Raw genomic sequence first — 23,966 nt, 5'->3', positions numbered from 1 at the left:
ATTCTTCCCTTCATTCCAAGATTTCTCCTTCTATGTATTTTCTCTGCCTGCCAGCATCAGATATCCTCTCCTGACTATCTATTGGCCATTCAGGTTCCTATTAGACAAATCATGTGCCTTAGGCAGGCAAAGTCAAACAACTACAACACATTTTACATAATTAAGAAAGTGCAGCATAAACAAAAGTCACACAGCTTCACACTGTTAAAGTAATATTCTGCAGCAAACACATCTTTACCTGGTTACAATAAAATTTTGCCACAAAGTAGTATGAAATTTTGAACATTTCATTTCTCTGGTTATGGATATTGAGTATTTTTAAAATATTCTTTATATTCTTCCCAATTTTAGTGGAAATTCTTTGAATGTTTCTCCATCTAACATAATGTTAGCTATGTAATTTTTGTACATTACCTTTATTATGTTTATATAAGTCCCATATATCCCTAGACTGTCCATGACTTTTATCATGAAAGGGTGTTGAATTTTTTTTCGAAGGCCTTATATGTATTTAATGAGATGATATGACTTCTGCCTTTGAGTCAATTATTGTGTTGGGTTACATTTATTAAAATGTGTTGTGTGTAGATCCACCCATAGGTCTCTGGGATGATTGTAGTGCTTTGGTGTATAGCTTTTAAGAATTGATTTATAAAGAATACCTTTCATATAATAAATTGACAGCTTCAGGCTAGGTGATGTTTGACCTGTGTTTTCAATTATACAACATAACAAAATATCTGACATTAGTGAACTTTTAAAGCATAGTCATTTGACAGGACTAAATATTAGATCTCCATGGGTGTTTAAAAATCAATTATACATATATGTATGATAAAATTATAGTAATATACATGTTCATTGTTTTATTTATGTAGTTTCACAAGGGTGCAATCAGAGATTTGAACTTCTATCTGGATTTTCATATCCATTTTAACTTCCCTGTTATCAAATGCTCATTCATACTCATTGTAAGAGTTCTTGGTATAACAAGCTAATAAATTCCTTGCACTCTGGTTCCCAAAGAACAATGAAACCTATTATAGACACAAATGACTGCAAACTTCAAACAGCCTGCATCTTTGAGATGCCACTATTAAAGAAAGTGATGGGAAATCTTTGATGTTATCAGATGTGATGGAAACCACTCATTTGTATTTGTATAAATTCTGTAGCACTCCCTAACCGCTAAATAACCTGAAACCAATTTCAAGTTCCCAAGGCTCTTCAAACTAGTCTTCCTTGGAAGTAATGCAGATGGTATTTCAGATTTCGAGAAGGCTTGTTTCTTGCATCCTGGGACTTCAAGAAGATCTGAAATCCGTCTTTCAAGGAGAAAAGAGATTACTTACTTTTTACTGAAATCACTAGGCTCTTGCTTGATGAGCAAAATGTCACAAAATAAAATTACCTACAGCAATGAAAAAACTGTGCATAGCTATGTAGCTGAGAGCCTTAATAATCCAGAGGATTCCAGGGGATTCTGAGCTCTAAATATTTAAATACTCCATGCTGCACTCCTTTCCTATTCTGCCATTGACCAAATAGCGGAATGTAAACAGTGTGGGCCACGTGACCACGCAACTGTACACAATTGTAATTAGTTCATGTGCTGCTCAATGGGGCATCTGTAAATCTGAAGACAGCCCTCTATGTGTGTTGGATTCCAGTGCCCACAGGGAGCCTGGGCTACATAATTCAGAACATTCATGGTGTGAATAGCTCCAGTAGCAGGAGAGTTGGTCTGTGGCTTCTTAAAAGGCTTTGGATTTGTGGTTAGTAGAAACATTCACAAACCTGTTCAGTCTCAAGGATATAGTGGACCCAGTGAAGTTCCACCATCATTTAATTAGGTTGCCAGTAATTACTTCAAGTAAATGGAAAGGGAATGAAACCTGAGGTTATTATCTCGGAACAAAAAAAAATACATATTTATATGTGGTTTCAATATCCGTAGCTGTTCTGCATTTTAGAAAGAGTCATTAGAGTGAGAAGTGAATGCACACTGCAGGTTTACCAGCCCTTTGGTGGCTGTAGGTTGCCTGTAGCAACTTTAAAGGAAGAGTTTTCTTTCCAGTAACTGGACTTCTACGTAAACAGGGCATGTTTGAGCAAGAAGGCAGGTGAAAGCACCAGACATTAGAGGGTAGGGAGAAAAGGCAGGTGGGTGTTGAGAATGGAAACTTTCTTGCTTTCTTTGACAGCAAAGATGTCTAAATATCAATGAGAAAACTGCACCGGGTGGAAAACTGGACCCAAGGAATATCCAGGAAATAGAAATGTTTTAGCTTAGGATTCTTGCTATGAAAATTGTTGTATTTGTTAGACATTTATGAGTGCAATTCTTTCTGTCTTTTTTCACAGCTGGATGAAGGGTTGGACTATGTTGTTTACTGGAAATTACCTTTTTAAACTGACTATTAAATAAATATAAGAGGATTAATAATCTTCAAACTTTAAAATATTGTTACAGTATAAATGTTTGACAATGGAGTTGTCTCTTCAAGACCTTGTTCTTCCCTGGATATGCTTTCATGGGCTTTAGTACAATTCAGTTATGAGGAGATCAGGGCCTAAGACTCAAACCCCATCAGTTCTTGATAGAACTTTATTCCTCTATAGTAAGGTACCTATGAATTTCTCTAAAATTATTTGAATACATCTTAGGTATTTGGGATCCCCCTTTCAAGGTCTCCAGAAGCCATACCATTTTCTGAAACCCATTATAAAAATATTTTTAAGCATCCTGATACTTTGTAGCTTATTAAGCTCTAAACACATGTATACAAGTGTATAGATATTGTCTATCCCACACGTATCCAATACTCCTCTGCCTAAGTCATCTGCGTCAAATACCTCAATGATATACAATTCTTTCAGAAAGAAATCAAAATACTTAAGTATTGAGTACAAGAATTCTCCACTTTAGCATACTCCCATTACTTGGCAGGCTTGTTAAAGGCCCATAGATGGGCTGGTCGCTTGCCGAATGATTTCTAATGAATGAATCTGGAGTAAGGTCTGAGAATTTGCATTTCCCACAGGTTTTCAAGTAATGCCAGGAATGCCATTCTGAGAGTCCCACTTTGAGACCCTTTTCCTGTCTCTATATCCATTTCATACATCTGCTCTCTCCGGCCAGTGTCTGGTGGTCTTTCTGATTGCTAATTTTATAATTCCCTTTATTGATGCTTCCTAAATGTTGGGTACCTCTCACCACATAATGTAAACAACGTAACTCTTTTGTGATCCTTCTTAGTAGACTGAGATTTTTGTCATTTACTTTCATCTCTTTACAACTTGTTTGCAGAATTCAACATCATTAATAAGTACATTAATACATGCATAATTATTAAATATATTAAGATGGTATTGTTCCATTTTTAACACAAGCCTGCTTTACTATATGTATGTATATGTATGTATATATATAGATATATCATTGGATATCTATAGTTCATTAAGGTTGGCAACTAACTTATTAATTAGAATTCCACATTGGCCTAATAAAATACTTTTAATATAACTGATACTTGATAAAGTAGCACTGAACAATGACTAAATTGATGGGTATAAAGTTAATAAACAAAAGCAATTCATTCTATCATTCTTACTGTGTCCATACTTGGCTCAAGGTAATTTTTTTTTTTGCTCCCTGTGGGTGTTGTGTTATTGCTCTCAATGAAAACTTTATCTGGAAATATGTGCATTCAATCTCCAGGTGAAGAGGCAGTTGCCCACATTTATCACTCAGTTAATCTCTCCTGGTCAGTGCAAAAAGACATTGCAGAATGAATCTCTGAAATCATCTTAATACCTCAAATAAATACCATTGAAATGGTAATCCTTGGTTCAATTTTTGTTACTCAAAATACAAAACTTGGAATTATTTCAACACTGTAGCTGAAGACACTTCTTTGGGATTTCAACCACATTACCTTTACAGATAAACATGTGAGTTTTCAAAGCATTATACAGAAAAACCTTTTAAAAGTCATGTATTCTTTAGTTTAACTGAGAGTATAATGTATTTTTAAAAAAAGATGTGCTATCATATGTTAAAGTGGTTTTTAAATGATCACCACTGACTTTATAGATTTAGGTTAGTTTCTTTCCTTTCTTGAGGGACTAGGAAGGCTCCATTGTGTAAAGCTGTTGACAATATCTGGGCTTCTTAGCCACAACCTATATAAATAAAGTAGAATCATGAGGAAACATGAAAGGCAAGATGATACCATTTTAGTATTTTAACAGAGATATAGCTGGGGAGGAGATGAATATTATTGGGTTAGATAAGAGGAAATGCTATTTTGTGGGGTTATAGATTCACTACTTTCATCATCAGGTGAATATTGAAGACTTGAAATCGCAAACAAAAGAATAAATATATGGAGTACAGTAACTGGAATCCTCCCACCCCGAAAATGATGGGTGGGAGGCAATATCTGGGTGGTAATCTATGGCTTCAAGTGGGATCCCTGGGTGGGGCACAAGTACGCTTGTTTTATGTGTTATGGACAGGCAGGTCCTCTCTTGACTTGAACTTTTGTTTCTCTTATCAGGTCTCATTGTGAGGGAAGTGAGCATTGAGATTTCACGCCAGCAAGTAGAGGAATTGTTTGGGCCCGAAGATTACTGGTGCCAGTGTGTGGCCTGGAGTTCAGCAGGCACTACGAAGAGTCGGAAGGCGTATGTGCGCATTGCCTGTGAGTTATTGCATGTGGACATGCTTGGGTCCAAATTGATGGGAATGCTCTAAAGCTTAGACAGTGCTTGATCTGACATCAAAAAACTCTAGTCAGCATCCCCATTCCAAAACTGTCCCTAGAGTTCTGCATTTGAAACATAGTTCCTCTGAAATCACCTCAATTTTTTTCATTCAAAATACTGAGGAACTCATTAAGTTTCCGGATGTTTTTAGATCTGGTGGCCATCAGACTATGGGAGAATCAAGTGTTGTCTTTCATTCTGTCTCTCATCTGTTTGTTTGTTTGTTTGTTTAATTATTGAACAGTGTTTCTATGGGAACTAGAAATTTCCAGGCCAGGGTTCCCTACTTATGCTGAAGCTGTTCTAGTGCATTGGAACACACTCCCAAAATGTTAATTTCTAAAACATTGCAGTTCAGAAAGAGGGTAAAGATGCCTCTCAAACAAGGATAATCAATGAAATGTACGGAATATTTTTGTCCTTACCTCCATAGAGCCCTTCTCAACATGTAGCCTTCCGTCTGGAATAGGGTGGAAGGCTGATAGAGCCTATATTACATTGCCATGTTGACAGGTTTTCTAACAAATGATGGAAACACTGCAATCCATGTTTTATTTGCTGAACTTGTAAAACTGCATTTTACAAAATCATTGTAGCCTGATTAATAAAAAAATTCTATACCAAAACAATAGAGACTAGGTGGCATAAAAATCAGAAATTTCCTTTGGTTTACTTTTGAAGGTTAGAGGTCCAAGATCAAGGTGTCAGCAGGCTTGATTTCTCCTTCAGGCCTCTCTATACCTTGTACACAGTTGCCTTCTTGATGAGTCCTCAAAGGACTCATGGGATCCTTCCCTGGTATCTCTTTATGTGTCTACATTTCTCTTTCTTATGAGACGCAAGCCAGTTTGGATTGTGACCCATCCAGGAAGCCTTATTTTAAGTTAATCACCTCTTTAAAGGCCTCGTTTTCCAAATGCCGTCACATTCGAAGCTGCTGAAAGTTGTGATCCAGCATATGCATTGGGCAGGGAGACACAGCATAGGTGTAACAACTACATGCTGTGTTCTATCTTTGTTAGCAAAGCCACCAGCTCTAACCACTAGGCTCTCTAATGTTATTTGAGTCTGGACTATTTCAGTTTCCTTGCCCTTCAACTGTAATTCATGCCTTTTTGTTTCAGCCTGTATTTACCTTCACGATTCTTAAAGGCTAATTTCTTCAGCAAACATCTAATCAAGATTTTTTTTTTTCTGTCCTTGGACAGTTTTATACTTTAGGAGTAACCTAGTGAGACAAGGTAAACTCAAGATAAAATAATGAGCAGGTAGGGACAGGTGATGTGTGCTGTGAACTAAAAGAAACAGGGCCAGTAGAGATGATGTGCTTGGGAGAAGGAGGTCATGTCCGCTCTAAAACTGAGCTCTGATTCCCTGCTCATCCTGGCTGCAGGAGGGAAGGAGTTATGTATAGAGAGCTGCAGCTGACAAGTACAAACACTGAGATTCCCAAATCACAAGAGAAAAGTAAGGCCTGGGATTCAGTGAAAGTGAGAAGGTGAAAAGTTAGGACTTGGTAGGTGTTGGACATTGAGGGTTTAGTATGGTTCAGAATCTCAATAGAAGTCCACACACATTCAGAATCTCAGTAAAAGTAGTTTCTGTCTCTGTCTCTATCTCTGTCTCTATCTCTGTCTCTCTCTCTCTCCCTCCCTCTCTCTCTCTCTCTCTCTCTCTCTCTCTCTCTCTCTCTCCCCGTTCACAGAATCACTGACTGCACACTAGAGAGAAGCAATGATGAAGGACAAATCTAAAAGTAGGCATCTTCTACTTGGGTCCTGTGTGGCGCTGGCACAGAAGGTAGCAGGGAAGTGGCTGAGATCAGGATTCTACACCAATCCAAACATGAAAATAAAGGCTTCTGTTGAGTGTTGGGATGTGGGTGTGAAAGGACAGGTCGAAAACTTTGATTCACAAAATGTGAAACATTTGACAAGGTCTCACTCATCCTTGCCCTCTCTCTGTTTCCAGCTCACTTTGTCTTTGTTGGCTTGTTTGTCTTTCTTTGCTGCAGTGTTCTGTTTCCCAATAACGTGAGCCTTGCAGTGAAGAATTCTATCTTGCATAACCTTGTGTCTTCAGGGCTTAGAACAATGCCTAGGGTATAATATATGTTTAGTAGATGTGACTGACTGGAACTCCTGATGAAGAACTCTCTGTGGAGCTCCTGAAAACCCTGAGGATGAATATTCCTCTCTGTATAGAGATTTGTTTTATGTCCTAAGTGTATTCCCCATTAAATAGCTATGAGACACTCTTAAAGGATAACTATTAACAACAGCTCTTAGGAACAACATACAAAGGTTTTTACAGACGTTAGGTTGAGGATTGAATTAGTCAGATTGGGCAGAGGGAGGAATTGCACTATTGGCAATCCACAGGAAGGCCTGGAGCTGGGATGGCCCTTCAGACAAAGGAAACAAGGGGCCTCTGTTTCTCCACATTGACTAGTCAAAGGATATGGATTCCCTCTTCACTTCCTACTCCCACAAGCTTCTTCACCCAGTTCACAAAAAGGAAGGAGGGCTTCATCACCAGTACCACCTACAGATGGGATCAGGCTTGAAAGACCCTCCAATGGGACTTCCCCATGATCTTCATATAAAATTTAAATTAATTCAAAATTAGCTATTAATTACACTGAAAAGAGAAGTGTGACGGACATTAGCCTTTACCCCACTTCTCTACATACTCATGAGTGCTAAGCACAGTAAATATTTAAAATTGCAGCCTAGACTTGATACCAAATTAATCGATAATTAATTGATTAATTAATTATTCCAAAGGCTGCAGAGTTCCACACAATGGATTCTCATCTAATAACTTTTGTAGGTCCATAGATTATTTAAAAGATCGTGTTTTCAATTTTATATAGAAATGTGTAAATTCTTACCTTTATTTTCTATATCAAAATTAGATATGTATATATAAAACCTATCTTTATGTGCTATAATTTTTAAACTTCACTCTTTAACTCCTTGTTTTCAAAGAGTTTAATATTTTAAAACAATCAGAGGCCAAGCTCTTCTCTGGAAACTTCTCCTTCTCTTGATAATTCTCAAGAGTGGTTTGCCTATAATTTTGTAATTAAATGAACTCACACATGTGGCCAAAGTATACCATCTCATTCATGACTATTGATTTACATAAGTATTAAACATGATGAAACTCAAAGAAAGGACTTCACTCTCTCTCTGTCAAGGGTGCCCCCTACCAAGTCAACCTTCCTCAAGCAGCATGTTTGTGGATTTCTGAGTCTTCCCCACACCAAATGAGTTTTGAATTCCAATGTGCTCTGATTCGTGATACAGGGTGGATATTCATCACATAAGCAGCAATTCCAGCTTATATTTGTCACAGTGGAACATCATCATAGAACAAAGGTTAAATCACTGTAACCAGTAAGCTCTACCCTTAATATATCTATCCTCCTCCATCATTCTTTCATTAAAAAAATCTGTTTTCAGAAATGTACGAAGAGAAATGAATGAACTATTAATGTTTATGGCCAACAGTTCACATATCTAAACTCAACGAAATAAAAACCTACTGACACAATATGAACAAAGGAAAAATGAGAAACTTAAAAGTAAATATTTAGCAAATTAATTGCAAACATACCTTCCCTGATAAAACTCCTTCATTTATACTAGAGGTGTCAGTTTTCCCGGCTGGGGATAACTTCCCCTGCAGAGGGAAATGCCCTCAGCAAACATCCAAGGACATACTCCAGCACCCATCACACATGTTTCTATTTCAAAGAATAGAGAACCTCAAAGTATAAGTGAGGAAAGGAGAATCCAAGCAAACTGTTGAGCAGTGCTGTCAAGGGAAGATTTAGGATCAATATTCTTGCTGTTATAGATGCTACAGCAGGGGTAGTGATGGTGGCTGTTCTGTGTTGTGATTTTGGAAGAAGGGAACGATATGAAAAGAGCAACTATAAACGCAACAGTTAAGGGCACTTTCCTCCAGATCAGGCTGTATTATGTTCAAATCCTTGTTCCATCACCAACAAGTAAGACATTGGTCTCATTGTTTAACCTTTCTGCACCTTAATACCATGAACTATGACAGGAAAATGATAAGATTACCTTGAGATTAAAGGAAATAAATTTTGCAAGCTTGTCGCAGAGTGCCAGGACACAAATCAAGTGCTCCGTGAATGAAAGCAAGTGCCCATTCTACCAGCTTCCACAATTCCAATTATTCTATTCACTTGTTTTAAAACTTACACATGCTAAGCAAATTCTGAGAATGAAAAATTCTCTTCTTCCTTCATCCCTTGATGTCTGTCTCAGCTGTCAATCCAGAAGGCTGAAACTGTCTCCTGATGCACACAATGAAGGGCCATAATTCCTCCCCATGCCTGAAGATAGAAGAGTGAGCCACGGGCGAACTGCTCTCCTACAAATGTTGTGACAGTAGGATGTGTGTGCAAGGAAAATCCATCTTCCTAGAAATTCAGGACAGATTACTGGGATACCTCTTCAGCCACATGCAATAACCTCTAAGTCACAGTCGTCCCACAGGGGCTACTGACAACAGACGTGTAGTGTCAGGCAGTTGTTGGAAAGAATAGAGGAGAACCAAGGTGACCTTTATGCCTTCTTCCCACAGCTCACTGGGCCTTTCCACATTGTCAGAATTGCCTTTTGACCCTCCTGGAAGTTTGCACCAACCTTGCTCATGTTTGGGATTCCGTAGCATTTACAGCACTGTTTTAGGATACCTGTCACTGATAGAAATGTGACGTCAGCTACAGCAGTCACCTAAACTCTACTAATGTCTATGCTTTCAAAAGTAAACGTATAAGCAAATTAAATCAAGTTTAGTAATGTATTTTGTTTAATTTCATGTGTACATGAGCTTTTCAACCACATAATGCATAGAAACACATATCAATGAAATATTAACAACTTTCATACTAATCGTTGGGTTCTGTACTGTACATACTTTATAGAACCTCTCAATTAAAATTGCCCTAAGGGCATATGCTCCAAAGTTTCACATGGCTAGTCAGGACACATAATCTATAGAATGACCATAATAGTATTAATAGAAGTGTTACTGAAGTACTCACTGTACGTGTAATGGCTGGTCAGTCCTTGCAAGGACTCTGTGATGAGTGAGATTATTATTCACACTTTATGTGTAAAGAAATCTTAAAGCAGAGAGTAAAAAGTTCTACATGACCCAAATTTATGCTTTAATCAATACACTGAGAACAAATAAGAGAGGAGATGACAACACTGTGTTGCCATCAGGCCCCAACCCTGTCATTCATTTAAGCACATATTTGTCTTTATATGTTCTCCTTTTTTATTGACTTTTTTTTTTATTTATTTATACACTGTTCTGTCCATATGCCTGCGGCCAGAAGAGGGCGCCAGACTTCATTACAGATGGTTGTGAGCCACCATATGGTTGCTGGGAATTGAACTCAGGACCTTTGGAAGAGCAGGCAATGCTCTTAACCACTGAGCCATCTCTCCAGCCCCTTTTATTGACTTTCTTTTATGCTGCTTATTTCCCCTAGAAGAATGCACCCCCTCCAAAGTTGAAGGATTTTTTTTTTTTGCTTTGGTGTTGTAACCCCAATGCCTAAAACTGATTCCTTTCAGGCATATGACTGTGGTAAAAAAATGAAGATAACAAATAGACGAAAATATTGGGCATACTGATGGGGCAATTCTGTAATTATTTTTTATGTACACTTAGTAAAACAAGTTTGTTTTCTGAGGAACTCAAGGACATCTCTAGGAAATGATTGCCTCTGCGCTTCCCATAGGTTCCCATAAGCTCTCTCCTCTTTATTTTCACCAGCACTTAGCGACTTCAAGTACACACTCCTTCATGTGTTATATGCCCATAGTTTATATTTTATCCCTCACGACTCTCTTAGAAAGTCAAATCCATGTAAACAAAGATTTTTTATTGTTTAATGATGAACCAAATATATCTAGAACAAAATATAGCTGGAACAGAGTAGGTCTTAACACTGTTACAAAGGAACGAATATATTAGCAGTTCAGATATCTTCACTTAAAGGTACATGCAATATCTTTATATCACTTAAAGTGGTCATGTTGCTTTGTATGTTCATAAAAATCATATCTTAGACCCTTTCATGTTACAGTCCAATATCCTATTTGCTTGTACTACTTAGCATAAAAAATTATTGAACAATTTAGCCTAATAATGTATTTCTTGAACTAGGCATTCTAAATGACATGGACCATACCATGAACTTAATACCTTTCTACTGAATGTCTTGGCAGAATATAGCAGATTTATCAATACCAAAATAAATAGCTTATTCACTAATGTGCAGTTCTTAGTTTTGGGTCTAGTTCTTTAGGCAATCCTTAAGCTCCCAATGTCCTGTTATAAATGACAGGGTCCATATTTTGATTTCAAAGAGATTAACTACATAGTTTAGACATTGTTATATAAGGGAGGGATTTTTTTAACAACTGTACCCTTGTTTTATTTAGAATTCAATAGTTATGTAGCAGTAAACAGTTTACTGTGGTTTATATGGTAAGATAAAAAGCTAGTGCCCACAGCTGATGTATTTTCTTAAATACGTGTGCTTTTGTCTTTGGGCAAAAGCTCTCAAATTTCATGATACCTCACAAACTCGTGGGCATTTATAAGCCACATTTATTATGGGAGGTAGACAAGTAACTGATAAAAAGCTGTTTCATAGTTACATTCTGGGGAAAGTCATCCATCCCTTTTTTAGGTAGGGTATGTAACCCACAGGACTGAAATTCGACATTAAAGTGTGTTTTATATATAAGAAAATAGAAGTTTATGGCTTAAATGTTTAATTGCCAATGTATTATCTGCAAGCATTGCATTTTTCTTGTACTCAGCAAAGAAAACCATAACATTTCGGAATGTCAGGTTCCTCATCTATAAAGGTGGCATATTTCTTATTATTTATCCCTAAGACATACCTTTAAAAATATTGAGATGACATCTAATCATTTTTTTCTGAAACTAAAGATGCAGTATGAATACAAAAGTGTGGCTTGCATGGCTATTGTTCTCTTCCCCTTTTTTGTAATGGATGTCATTTGGACTTCTAACTCTAAAATATTTTTTCTAAAGCACCCTTCAGCAAGACTATCTGAATACAAATGTATTTGTCCTATAAATGCCCTAAAGTCAAGAAATAAGAAAGAATGGCTGGGGTGGTACAACTTTACTTCAGGGACGATATTCACTTGAGATTCATCAGTTTAAATGATCTCAGTGCAATGAAGGAGAGCAGGCCCTGGTACATTAAAGGCATTGCCAGCAGGCCCTCTTGCGATATGCTTCCAGATGCTGCCCTGACCTCTCTCCTCAGGTATGAACTGTGATTTTGGAGAAGTTCTCATGGCCAATTATTAAGAAGGGCCAAAAACTTTAGCTCTGAAACAGCAAAATGGGGTTACAAAAAACAGAGTCAAAATCTATTACCTTCCCTCATTCTTCTTACAATACTGTGCTGGTAACCAACATCACTGAATCCTTACACTGTGTCTAACTGTGTTCTAGCCACTCTGATTCCCCAGGAATCCTATTACAGAAGCCTATGGTCACCCACATTTTGTCAATAACAAACTGGAGGAGTAGAAACATTAGGAAACTAGCTTGAGTGTCCCTTTTACTTGTTGATGGATCTGAAACTAAAGCAAAGTCTTCTTTCTGGCTGCAGTCTATATAAGTGCACACAGCTACAGTCAGATGAACAATTATTGACTTTATAGTCCATGATAGCCAATGTGAGGAGTTGATTTGGTCTTCCTGAATTTTCAATTATAAGTAATACGAGTTTAATATAATATTTTTATTTTTATTAATATTTTTATTTATTTATTTTTAATTAAAACTTTCCACCTCCTCCAATTTCCCTCCCCCTCCCCCTCCCTCTCCAGTCCAAAGAGCAGTCAGGGTTCCCTGCCCTCTGGGAAGTCCAAGGTCCTCACCCCTCCATCCAGGTCTAGGAAGGTTTGCATCCAAACAAATATTTTATGATTTTTGTAAACACTACAATTCTGATAATCTGTCTCTGGGAGACAAAACCATGGTAAACTTTTCAAACCCTAAGATATTAAGTCAGGCATTTTTCACTTTTAGTGAGTGCCCAAAGCTCTGAAGATGAATCTAACTCTCCCCAAATATGCTGTTGCTTGGTTCTCAGCAGTTATTTCCTGTTAGCAGTCAAATTTTGTGGTTTAAGCATAAATTCTACTCTACTGTGACAACATGATTAGCCCCTTACATCATCAATGGAGGCCAGGTACATTTTTTTTCCTTCTAAGAACACAAGTATTAATGTCTCATGTGACTGGGGAATTATTTTATTTGACAAAGGAGCACTTTGAAAATACAGTAAAACATTTTCTTTAATCAAAAGTGTATTCAGTGCCTCTGCCCATAGCACTTGTAAAAGGAATTAGTTGAGAAGTAATACAGTAGAAGAGCTACTGTGTTTAATTCGTGTGGGGTCAGATGTCTGTCAAAATGATTGAAAGTGGTCAGTAGACCATCACTGCAATATAAATGTCCATGAAGTTCAGGGTGTATGTTAATCTAGAGCCATTTTGTTGAAACAAGCTTAGTTAGAAAGGTAAGCTAATGTCTGAAGTTCAACTTCTTGGTGAAAGTTAAATGAGTTAATGCTATGGCCGTTATTCTGAACACTTGAAGCTTTAGGGGGCAAGACAGATGGGTATCTAAGAGACGGCATCTAAGAAAAAATTTTTAATGATGAAGAACCAAGAGATCAGAGATTATCATATAGAAGGAGTAAGGGAAAGGGATGTTGGACTTAGATGAAAATTCAGAAGCAATGCAACCACTAAAGCAAAAAGAGATGTAGCCACAAGTCAAAATATGCTCACAGCCAGCAGCATCAGTGGCAAAACTGTGGCCACTCATTAAAAGCATCTGGAAGAATTGTTACCCTGCCAGCTCCTTCCTGATGACTAAATGAAACCTATCTCAAATCTCTGCCCTCTAGACCTGTGTAATGTGCTGTGTCAACATGGAGGGGCTACACCAACATGCACCACCATCCCCAAATCCACATGTGGTATAGACCACTCAAGTGAATAGCTTGAACAAGTGAATTAACCTCTCAAGATCCCAGACACACAATACATAAAGTCAGTGAACTGGACTATGAGAGTTGGGAGTTTTATAGCAAAAGAGAAATCCCCCCACCCCCATCCTTCACTAAAGGAGGCTGCCAGATTATTTGGGACATTTAATTAAACTCTAGATTTTTCTGAAGACCTACTGTGTAATATGCACCATGCTTGAAGGTATACTTGAACTTGAAACACTTTCAGGGGTTAGATAAGCAGGGAGCTAGGTCTGGAGGTGCAGATCTGTGATCCCAGGTGATGGAAGGCTGAAGCAGAAGAATTGCCAACTTGTGGAGTAAATTGAATGATAGAAGTCATTCGGTGACAACCTGGGCAAATTAATGACACCCTTTCTCAAAATATAAAGACTTTAAGGGTATTGGAGATATAGCCTAGTGAGAGTTTTTGCTTGCTTGGTTCGTATGAGGTTCTAGGCTCAGCTGCCATTTCTATAAAAAAAAGTATATGGTATCCAAACAGGTTGGTGATATTATATCTCTTAGAAAATGGTGCTGTTCCTCCCCTCAGGTCATGAAGCTTTGTGTAGTAAACTCCAGGGTAGAGATACAGAAGCATCACCTGAATAAAACTACCACTTAAGTCTGACTTGTGGGCATCCTATGTCGAGAAGGCTACTGAGTACACATGGTGATTACAGGGAAAAGAATAATTGATTAGTTATGGAAATCTGAGCTGTAAGGGAAGGCAGTGGTACCAAATATTTGTCATTCCTACTCTACGGACAAGTATAGGTCATAATTGATCATGACCGTCTCCTGCTGTGCCTGGAAGAGCTTCAGGCTTCTGTGTGTAGCCATTTGAACAATGAATGACTTTATTTCAGCAAAGAATGTAGGGATAATTATATTGTGTGTGGTCATCAAGAGTTACAGGAATGACAACTTGTCTTTCCAACCATCTAAAACTCATCTCCCTAACTCTGGTGTTAATAGTCTATATCTAATTAAAATGTCTCCCTTCTCATACATTTATTGCTTAACATTCTTTCTAAAAGCAAATAAAAGAACATAAATTTAAAATGATGTGATTCTGATTAAAATACTAAGAACTGAATTTTTACAAAATATCCTACCTCCAAAAATATATTGGCTGTTTTTTGTTTCTGCTTCTGAAACACATAAGTAGGGTAACTATAGGGGAAGTCTCAGGGATTTCTGAAAGGCAGGAAGGAGAGTATAAGAAACATTAATTTTCAATGAGGGCTGATGAGAAGCCAAGGACAATGGCACGGGGTTTTGATCCTACTTCATGTTCTGGCTTTGTGGGAGCCTAGCCAGTTTGGATGTTCACCTTCCTAGGCATGGACGGAGGGGGGAGGACCTTGGTCTTTCCACAGGGCAGGGAACCCTGACTGCTCTTTGGACTGGAGAGGGAGGGGGAGAGGAGTGGTGGGAGGGGGAGAAGGGTGGGAGGAGGGGGAGGGAAATGGGAGGCTGGGAGGAGGCAGAAACTTTTTTTCCCTTTTCTCAATAAAAAAAAGTTTAAAAAAAAGAAACATTAATTTTCAACATTTTTAACATTGAATTAATTATAGCAATGATCTAAAATTGCAGGAGAAAACTGATCTAAAATTGCGGTAGAAACCTGTAGAGGTCTGTAAAGGCCCTATAGAGGCCACATAGTGTTTATCAACTATTGGATTTAACCCTCAAAATACTGTTCCACTAACAGCAATTAATTTAGGGATGTGGCCCTCAGAGACAGTATTCCTTTATGTTAGATGTAATAGAGTTGGGCAGCAAGAGAAAAGGAGTGCTTTTGTTTCATTTTCCTACTCAAGTTTGTTAAAATTTAGAGAAAGACAAAAGTGGCCCATGTGAGTGGTAAGTTTCAAGGAAAAGAATCTTTGCCTAGTTTTCTGCTATTTGAGTTACATGTATAGTCCTGATAGACATGGATGATTCAAGACCTGTGTTATACATGGTCAGTCACCAGTCAATAGGGAAAGGGGCTCTGGTAATGCTGTGGAATCAGCAGCAAGGACTTATTTTTAAACTAATTAGAGCCACTACTCAAGACCATGACTCCCTCATTACCCTCTGCTTCCCATGATGACTGTGGTATTCGGCACTGGGGCACATATGGTAGACCAATCAGTTGATCATCAATCTGTGGTTCTTAGATGTTAGTTGTTTGCCTATAACCTGTCATGTTTGTCAGAACCAGATTCTCAGGGGCTGCCCTGAATAGAAGAGGTATATATTATCAGCCACAGCTGGAAATCCTTGGACTTCACCTTGTGAAGTCCCCATCAATCATTAGTGAGTCCATAGTTGTAACAGCCTTGTCTTGCATTAGTCACATTTGAGTAATAGTGACAGGGCCAAACATTGACATACTGTGATAAAATTTACTAATGTCATTGGAAAAGATGAGGTGTGGGGTTAATGTTTACATGGGTACTTGGCTATATTCTAATGTGACATTGAGGATTTTATAGGTGTCCCTGTAGCTTTTGTAGACCTAAAATAGCTCTGTTTTAGAACAGCTGAACAAACTTAGGTAAGGGTTATGTAGTCAAGTGGTAAAGTCAAGACCTAAACCACAATTCTCAACGAGCATAGGTAATGCTTGCAGAAGTCTGAGTATTGCTTTTTTCCACACTATGATAATTTGTAACCACACTATTGTGCAAAAGTTTCATTTGAAAGCCATGAGATACTATAATAACAAATGAGTCTTTGCACACATGTATATGATCAAAAAGATATTCCTTGATTGAGCAGAAAATGATCAATTGATATTCCTGTCATTGCAGGTCTGATTTAATGTCTGCTAATTGGATTTCAGTTCATTGATTTAATAAGCCAATATTTATGTTCAGGAGTCAACTTTTCTCTGAATTCATGATTACAACACTAAATTTTCTTATAATTGGTAGACTCAATAACTAAATCATATATGTAAATATATGTGATTGTTGATTTTATATGTATATGTAAAATCAATAATAAAATCAAGATAACCTTATAAAATAATCTGTTAGTTATTTTATATAATACTAAAGGTTGTCCAAAGACAGAATTCACCTTTCCCCTGACATGAAATCCCATATTATTCTGAGCCATGTTTTCTATCTAATTCTTTGCTGACAAATATCCATTTTTCAATCACCCTTGTGTTCACTCTGCCTGCAAGGCTTCCTCTACCTTATATCACATTTCTCTGAATGACAGAGGATGTTGCTCACCTCCTCTTACACAGCCACAATATAGCATTATCTTATATTCCTTAACCAAACCAAAATTCAAGTTTTTTTAAAATATTAGGAAGATTTTTGTGGGCTTAAAGTAATATTATTTTAGAAATTAGAGATTCATGAAGAACCTAAACCCAACCATTATGACAAAGTAATTATTTAATATCTACTGATGGTTTAGACACATCTATGGACTAGGTTTCCTACGCTAAACTTTTTTCAATCAAGAAACAATGACCAGAGTCATGTGCACTCATGTGGCAGAAATCTACGTTGTCAAACTTTGTACTATATCCTAGCAGAAACTACAGCATGCTGCATTCAAACACACTGTCCCATAATCATGAACAGTGCAGTAGGTGCTCAGAATGCTCCTTTCTCCAGGTACGCATACCTCCCAAACTAATGACGTCTCTTCATACCTGTGCCACATTGTGCTGCTGCCCTCCGACCCTCTCCTTAAATTTTAGTTCCAGTAGTCTCTCTGTCACCTTCCTCTTTGGGTTTCCTCCCACCTCTCCATTCTCTCTGTGTCATTTTTTCTTGGGAGTCCTTCTGCTTCAATATTTCTGCCCTGCTTTCTTTAGGCCGTGTTCTGTCCCCTGTCAGAAGCATTGATTTCCAGTGTGTCAGCCAATGCTGAGACAGCCAAGCCCACTAAGTGTTTCTCAGGGAAGGAGATGGTCACCGCAGTGAACATTTGGCATTTTTTTACATCCACTTATTTTGACATATCATCAGAGAAAGGTAATCCTAGAATATAGTAAGTAGAAATATGTGATGACAGTAAGCATAGTGATGTATAAAGAACAGTTTCACAAAGAAATGACAAAGTCCCTAAATTTAATAGGGCTGTAGATTATAACTAGGCATTCTGTATAATTCCATTTGAGCATCATGTAGAAAGACTAAACTCAGTATGCAACAAGGGAACATTATCTTCCCCACTTTCTTGTCCAACTCAACACTTTGCATTTTGATATAATGCAGTAACACCAAATGTAGCAAGTCTTGCCTGCTGATGCTCTCCAAATACCCAAATCTCCTGGAGTTATAATCTACATACATTGAAGAATTTCTCTCCTCTCTTCTTTTGTTGTCAACTATCCACTAAGTCTGTGACCCTCTTATCCCCACCACTGTACACAATCTGGTTCTTAACTCTGACTCTTCACTCCTCCTGTAATCCATCTGTTATAGTAAGGGTAATATGGCAGATGATCTCAATTATTTGGTCTTGGAGCTTTGGCCATTGCTTACAGGGCAAAAGGGGTTCTAATTAACATGCCTCAGCTTATCTTTTAAATCTTGTTTCTGTATCTGACACATCTTCACCTTAAACTTCAAATTTTACCATAAGCATGTAATTTTAAGTATCAGTTATTAGTTCAGGTGAGATGGAATCTCTTCAGAGTCATTTTATGCAAATAAGACACACCATATAGAGAATGTTTTATCCTATAAAAGTTATTAGCTACTATTTTTTCCCATTGGCAACCATGCTTACCAAAACCCTCACCTCAGTGCAGATAAAAAAAAAACAGTAGTTACTGTAACAAAGAGAATATTTTTATATTCTTGTGGGGGCACAAATGTATGAGAAAGGATTAAAAGAAGTGTGTGGTGGTGGCAGGATATATAAAAGCAAAGGTTAGCACATTCCAATACAGTACCCATTATTTTGCTGTGAGATTATGGATAACTTAATGAGCATATTACTCATTTGTGAAACAGGAATATAGTCAAGATATCTTTCAGATAATAATGATCATTTGAATCCTAAATATTCATCGCAACACTCAGTTTCATGATAATCCTCTCACGAATGCCCCTCCGACAGCATTTCTCTCATCCTTTGGAGAGGCTCTTGTCTTACCTCAGTTCACATCCAGCCATCGTTTTCTTACAACCACCAGAATCTGCTGTCAAGAAATGCAGCAATATAACAAATATATAAGTAAATTTTACCCTCAGTGACTTTTTCTAGACAGTAGTTTCTAGAAGGAACATACAAGAGCACATGTCTAGAGTCTAAGATTTCCACCCTGTAATTTAGTAGGCTACAATGGTTCTTATAGATTCTTATACATTTTCCAAGGACATAGATGAAAGGACAGAGCATTCATTTTTTTATTGAAACCCACTGATTAAACTTAAGATACTATTGTATTGTAGAGAATTGAGATGTACTTTACAAAGTAAAATTTGAGAGGTTCTTAAGAAATGACCTGAATATATTTTACTTGAGAAAAGTAGACAAAATTTATTTAGAGTATAAAGCCAAACTATTAAAAAAAATTTATCTCATTCAAGGATGTGTTAGTTACAGATGTCTCCAACAGTACGTACCTGTGATGTCTGTAAGATGATAGGCTGGTTTCTGACATTTTCATCTCTGTATATTTTCCAAAGCTGTTTCATCTTGCTATAATAGCTCTAGCCGTACAAGCACATAATTAGGTACTTGGCATGTTTGAGAAGAAATGAATACTTAATCTTCTCATTGAAAACGACTACATGATTAGAAATTAAATTCCTTCTAGACTATTCTCAGTAACTATCCTCTGTTTTCCCTTGTGTTTTAAAGACATTTCCAGAGGTCATATGCCATATTTATGGATCCTCAAAGGGTCCCATTTTCTAACCTCAGCAGAAGCTCACTTTTGATTTATGAATAAAAATATCTTGAAGTTACTATAACCTTAATAATATCAATTGTAAGAGAAAAAAAATATATATATGGAACTTTGTCTTTTTAAGATTCAAGACATTACGGTTCTTTAAATTAAAAATGTGACCATCACAGTAGGTAACCAAGAAATAATAAAGCACAATGAATGGTTTAAAGTACTTAATAAAATGATCTATAGAATATTTTTTATTGTTGATTAAATTCAGTACAGTTAAAAGCCTTTAACTTTCATAATTTCTTCCACATAGAATACTACTTCTCAGATTTTGGTATAATATCAACAAATGGATAAACTATAACGATGTAAAATAATAAATTGGGTAAAGTTTTGACACTTTCTACAAGATTAATGTTATTTAGTTTTGACATGTACTTTATTGCCTGAACCTTCTAGATCTACGGAAGACGTTTGAGCAGGAACCCTTGGGAAAGGAAGTGTCTCTGGAACAGGAAGTCTTACTCCAGTGTCGGCCACCTGAAGGGATCCCAGTGGCTGAGGTAACAGAAATGCATTGCATTTAGCAGTTGGCACTTAGTTATGCTAACAGAGGCCTAAACCATGGCTAATGGTGCAGTGAATTAGGGCATGGCATGATGAATGGTTGGTAATGGAGTCCTAACTGCCTGCTGCTGGCAAAACAGATTGATTAGGAACTGATTAATGACTTGGGAGTCAATTAGAATGCCCCACTGGACAAAACTACAGGCAGCATGGTTTAATTTTATCATTCTCTTTCAGAACAATCAGAAATAGTGGTTTACTTTATCTGGCATGTATAGAAAGAGATGCTATGACTAAATGTGCCATCACTTGTATGATTCTGATGATGTAAAAAAAATCAGTGTAAGAAAGATATGTGTCTGTCTTATGAGCCTGCATTGTACATGCAACTTTCTTTGTTTTTTATGGCATCATGGAGATCAGAAGAGCATATCCACTGTTATAGACATGATCACGTCCACCCAGTAATATATCAATTAGCTTATGAATTCCTTTGGTTCTGCTTAAATGAAAAATGAAGCCTATGGATGGCTAGTGAAGTTTTTTTTTTTTTTTAATTTGGCTTGACTTTTCATTAGCAACAATGTGTTGCTCTTTGAAAGGGGCTGTATTTGAGAAATTGCCTTGCATGACCCAGAGGAAAATGCATGCTCCCCTGGGGACACTCACCATAATGTTATAGTATCCTGTTGAAGGAAACTAATACTATGTCTTTTATTTGTTAACAAATAGCTTCAACCTCTAAAAAAAAAAATTCCCTTTACATGATTAATAGAATAGAGTGCCTAACATGATTTGCTATAGAGTTCTACAAATCCAAAACACTTTCATTTGAAAACATTTGTTTATTTGTTAAGAGTCCTTGCTAGCCTCAAAGCTTCATGAAGTCATTTGAAAGTTTACTCTATATTGCATATGTGGAAAAAGACATATACCAGTTGCCATTCAGATATAAATATGGATTCAGTGGACATGCATCAACTCATTTTTCATACAATAAAATCCTGAAATTCTGCCTCTCCAAGAAATAACCAATATGAAACTTTTTAGAGACTAATTAAAAATCATTCATTTACTGTTGGATTTCTCATGGCTTTTCAGTCTTGAAGGTTGGTACAAAGTAGGAATCAGCTGAGGTATTCAGGCTCACAATAGCAAACAGAGCATCTGGTTCTTCTGAGTTAATACTGGAAACAAATTATTTGAAAATACACACAAAAAGGACTCCGTTTTCCTGCCATAATATTTATATTTCTGTTCCTAAATTGCTAAACCACATATTTCCTTTTTCATGTATTTCCTTTTTACTCTGAAAAAAATGGGAACTATTTTCGCTTATAATGGGCATCTCAGGAATCATCTGCATCATATCAGAAATTGCATGATTATCACTCACTATCACACAATACTGTATCAACATCCTGCTTCCCCGAAACACGGGCTGATTTAGTGTGGCTGAAATGAAGGGCACTCTTCTCTATCCAACATTTCATTTTAGTTATGCAATAGTACATCTGTCGCCTTACTTGTGGTTTTAAGGCAAACCTCCTCCAAAAGCCACTGTGAGTTCTGAACATCCTTAGAGCAGCATGGACATCCATAATTTGCCGTCTCCTCTAACCATTCAATGAGCATCATAGGCACCCATAGCCTTGCTTCTACTTGCAAAACCTGACTCTTGCAGAGTCTTACAGAGAAATCATGATACTCATGCTACACTTTTTTTTTTTCATCTCAACAAAGTAGTTCACTTTGTCAAGGAGTGAAGATTCATGACTTCAAACTAATTGGCTATGAATTTTATGTGTATCATCACTAGGGAAGAGTCTAATTAACATTTGGCAAGCTCAAAAATCATATACCCATTTGACATTCAGAGAACTATATTTAATACATATTACTTTCTCTTTCTATTTTTTTTTTCATTCAGAAGAGAGATCAAACATACATGCTTAAAAGTAGGCTAATAAACTCCTGTGTAGATTCTTTTTAACACCATTAAAATCACCAAGATCAGAAAGCCAATGGCTGTCTTAACATGACACTTTCCAGCAGCTGGGTGCTCAAGAACAACAGAAAAAAAAAAGTAAAAATAATGGGATGAGAGATAGCTTGGGAGCTAAAAGAGTATTTGATCATTTTAGTTCTGATAAAAAATGCATTCAGTATTTTATTTTCATTTATTTAAGGATTCTGAAGGCATAAATGTGGCATAAAATAAGATGCTGATCTTAATATAAAACCAGCAGGTAAAATGTCTGTGTTTTATGATCATCAGATGAGCCCTAAGGAGGTCATCCTAGATTACCTGTGTGCTTTACTGCTTCTGAGAAAAAAAAAATCAGACAGTGATTGTTCAGTGAACACTTGGCTGGCCAAGTCAGGTGATCTTTCTTTTACGTGCCTGTGGATAGCTTCATGAAGGAAGACACATTCTTTGCAGGTTATTAGGAAGATGAAATTTTTCTTTTAACTCTCCAAACCACCCATCTTTATAAAAGAGTCTAGCCTCATTTATGAACACACTGCATTTGTGGATATAATGTCATAGCCGTTGCTCAGGTGACAACAGTGGGCTTCCTCCATTTGGTCACCCTGTAGTCTGTTCTATGGAACAGCAATTGATTTTCTTGCAAAAGTCCAGGTTTGAATCCATGCATGATCATGGTTTACCCTCTCACTTTAGGCACAATATTTAAACCCTTTTGACCCAGATCTTTCAGTCATGTAAGAAAGATAATACTATTTATACACTATGTGTTTGTGATATTTAATAACAGTGCATGAAAACTACTTAAACCTATTTAAAGCCATAAAGGACTATCAACCATTATTTATATTAGTATATTGTGTTATTAACTCCTGGAAGATTGAACTCAATATTATAATCACTAAATTTTGCTCACGCTAAGCACTCTGGGATACATGGAGGAGGAACTTTTGCTGGAGAATCTCCATGATACCTTCTATTTTCTACAGTCATTGGTTTGCTTGAAGACCATTAGTGCTACAGATAAATATAATTTAAAACAGGATATTGCCTTCTGCTAATGCTAATCAAATCACCTGCTGCATTACTTGTCTCACTATTGTAACCAAACACCTGACAGGCAGGAACTTCAGGGAAATGGGGTTTGTTCTAGGCTCACAATTTAAGGAAATACAGTCAAACACAATAGGGAAGGCATTTTAGCAGAAGCAGGAGACAGTGATTCACATTGAAGCTACAGTCAGAAGAAAGGACAGGAAGTCAAGTGGGTATTACAAACCCTAGTGCCCCATCCACCCCTCAGAATAGCAAACCGTAATGCCCACACCTCTGCCCCAGTCACCCACTTCCTCCAGCAAGATTCCACCTCCAAAAAGTACCATGAGATTGCAAAATAGAACTGTCAGTGGGGGGGGGGGTACTCAAACACAGGAGCCTATAGGGAATGTCTCACATTCAAACCATAGTACTGGCAAATGTCATGGAGTTCTGCTGTCCTCGCTTCACTCTAGCATTAGTTACTGTCTTTCATCTGGTCCGCCTGGTCCAACAATCCAACAACCCTTGTATTTTCTCCCAAGGAGGAAATTTGAGCAGAGGTTACTCTTACTTTTCATAGNTCTCTCTCTCTCTCTCTCTCTCTCTCT

At 37.2% G+C, this 23,966-nt stretch overlaps 1 protein-coding gene across 2 annotated transcripts in view; it reads left to right on the top strand.

Annotated features, from left to right (window-relative positions):
• Nucleotides 1–23,966, top strand: part of Unc5c (unc-5 netrin receptor C) — a 328,599-nt gene that overhangs the window by 220,712 nt on the left and 83,921 nt on the right. For both annotated transcript variants that reach the window (XM_050121748.1, XM_050121747.1), the window contains exons 3-4: nt 4,563–4,706; nt 20,223–20,326. In XM_050121748.1, coding sequence (XP_049977705.1) covers nt 4,563–4,706; nt 20,223–20,326 — 248 coding nt within the window. The remainder of the gene's footprint in view (nt 1–4,562; nt 4,707–20,222; nt 20,327–23,966) is intronic.

The sequence above is a fragment of the Alexandromys fortis genome, unplaced genomic scaffold, assembly GCF_014885135.2.
Source record: "Alexandromys fortis isolate MF-2015 unplaced genomic scaffold, M_Fortis_MF-2015_v1.1 scaffold_196, whole genome shotgun sequence".
NCBI classification, from domain to species: Eukaryota; Metazoa; Chordata; class Mammalia; order Rodentia; family Cricetidae; genus Alexandromys; species Alexandromys fortis.
The sequence above is the reverse complement of the archived record's forward strand: the minus strand, read 5'-3'. Positions and strand labels throughout refer to the sequence as shown.